Source organism: Mus caroli, chromosome 2, assembly GCF_900094665.2.
Source record: "Mus caroli chromosome 2, CAROLI_EIJ_v1.1, whole genome shotgun sequence".
Taxonomy (NCBI): Eukaryota; Metazoa; Chordata; class Mammalia; order Rodentia; family Muridae; genus Mus; species Mus caroli.
The window spans coordinates 104,404,366-104,405,818 of record NC_034571.1 but is presented as its reverse complement, the minus strand read 5'-3'; the positions used below and the strand labels follow the sequence as shown (position 1 = coordinate 104,405,818).

General features: G+C 30.3%; 1 protein-coding gene across 1 annotated transcript in view; it reads right to left on the bottom strand.

Moving 5' to 3' along the window:
• Positions 1 to 201, bottom strand: part of LOC110289805 (olfactory receptor 4K3-like) — a 13,461-nt gene extending 13,260 nt beyond the window's left edge. The window contains exon 1 of the mRNA XM_021156189.1: positions 81 to 201. Within this exon, the coding sequence (XP_021011848.1) occupies positions 81 to 201 (121 nt within the window). The remainder of the gene's footprint in view (positions 1 to 80) is intronic.
• Between the last annotated feature and the right edge of the window lie 1,252 nt (positions 202 to 1,453).

Here is a 1,453-nt window from a genome sequence, read left to right as displayed (position 1 = left end):
TGATAGGTTAGCTAACAGGAAGTACATGGGAGAATGGAGATGATGATCAATGATGATCAATATCACTACAAAGAGGTTGCCTACCACAGTCATCACGTAGAGGGTGGAAAATGGCAGCAGGAGCAAGATCTGTAGTTCCTTTGAAGCACAAAGTCCCTGAAAAATAAACTCAGACACCACAGTCTGGTTTGCTTCTTCCATTTACTACAAGGTGTTCTAATGGGTTGAGAGACACAAAGCTGAACTAACAATTCCTGAAATAGAAACAATAACTTCATGATCAGAGTTAAGTCAGCAGAAAAATATTTAAATTGAAATCTTATTATTATATGGCACTCAGATTTTAAATAAGTTTGAAAATAATTATTTATAAGTACTTATATATTTATTAATATATAAGTATTTATATTTGTGTCTCATCAGGAAAGTTTCCTAAAAATTGTAGAAAGATTGTTCCAAAGCTGCACATCTAACAGATGATATTTACAGGTAGCAAAATGAGCATATTGTTTAAAATAGTAGTAGCAAATATTATCTTTTAATTTTTCCATTTTTAAAAATCTGCTCTTTTTGAAATAGTTTTCTTCAATGAATATCTGAAACTTTGTTAGAGTTTGTTTACTTGACCACCATAATCCCATAATACCAATCTATTGGTATATTTCAAACATAAAAACACAATTCCTAAGCACAAGCTTATCATTGACTGTGTTTGAACAGACAGAATCAAACAAATCAAATTTCTAGTAGACAAATCAAGTCTACTGTAAATTATGCAAAATTTGTTTGTCAAATAAATTGATAAAGGTATTAAAGACACATTGTTAGCATTATATCTTTCCTTAAATTTTTGACTTATACATTCAAGTGTATTTTTCAACAGTTATATTTTCCGAGGCCTGAAGGATGCTACTCATTTTCATACGCTAGAAGAATTTCAACACTAAATAGTGAGATTTCATATACTGTTCTGTATAATTGTTTAATGAAAGCTGAATTCCCTGTCTCTACCTTTTTTGTGTTCTTCCTACTCTCTCATTGTATGACAATGGAATTTTAAGATAGCTTATATAGAATTGGTGTATTTGCAGTCAATTATTATGATTCAATTCCCACACAATTTTGTCTTCTTCCCATTTCTTTTACATGCTTCTTTACTGCATTGACTGTAGAATGCAAAAATTCCAAATATAATCAGATAATTTTAGAGTAAGGTAAATGTCCTGTCATAGGTATAAGTTTTCAAGGGATAGACTTGTAACTTGTTTTTTTACAGAAAAGGGCTTATTTTATGTGAACAGATAAAACTACTTTAAATTTCCAGAAATCTCAACATTTTTTGGATAGGTAAACTTATATAATATCTTGGAAAAATAGAACAATCAAAACTGCAGATGCAAGACTCTCTGAGTATCACTAGTGTAAGGAAAGGTGATGTTAACAGAGAAAACAA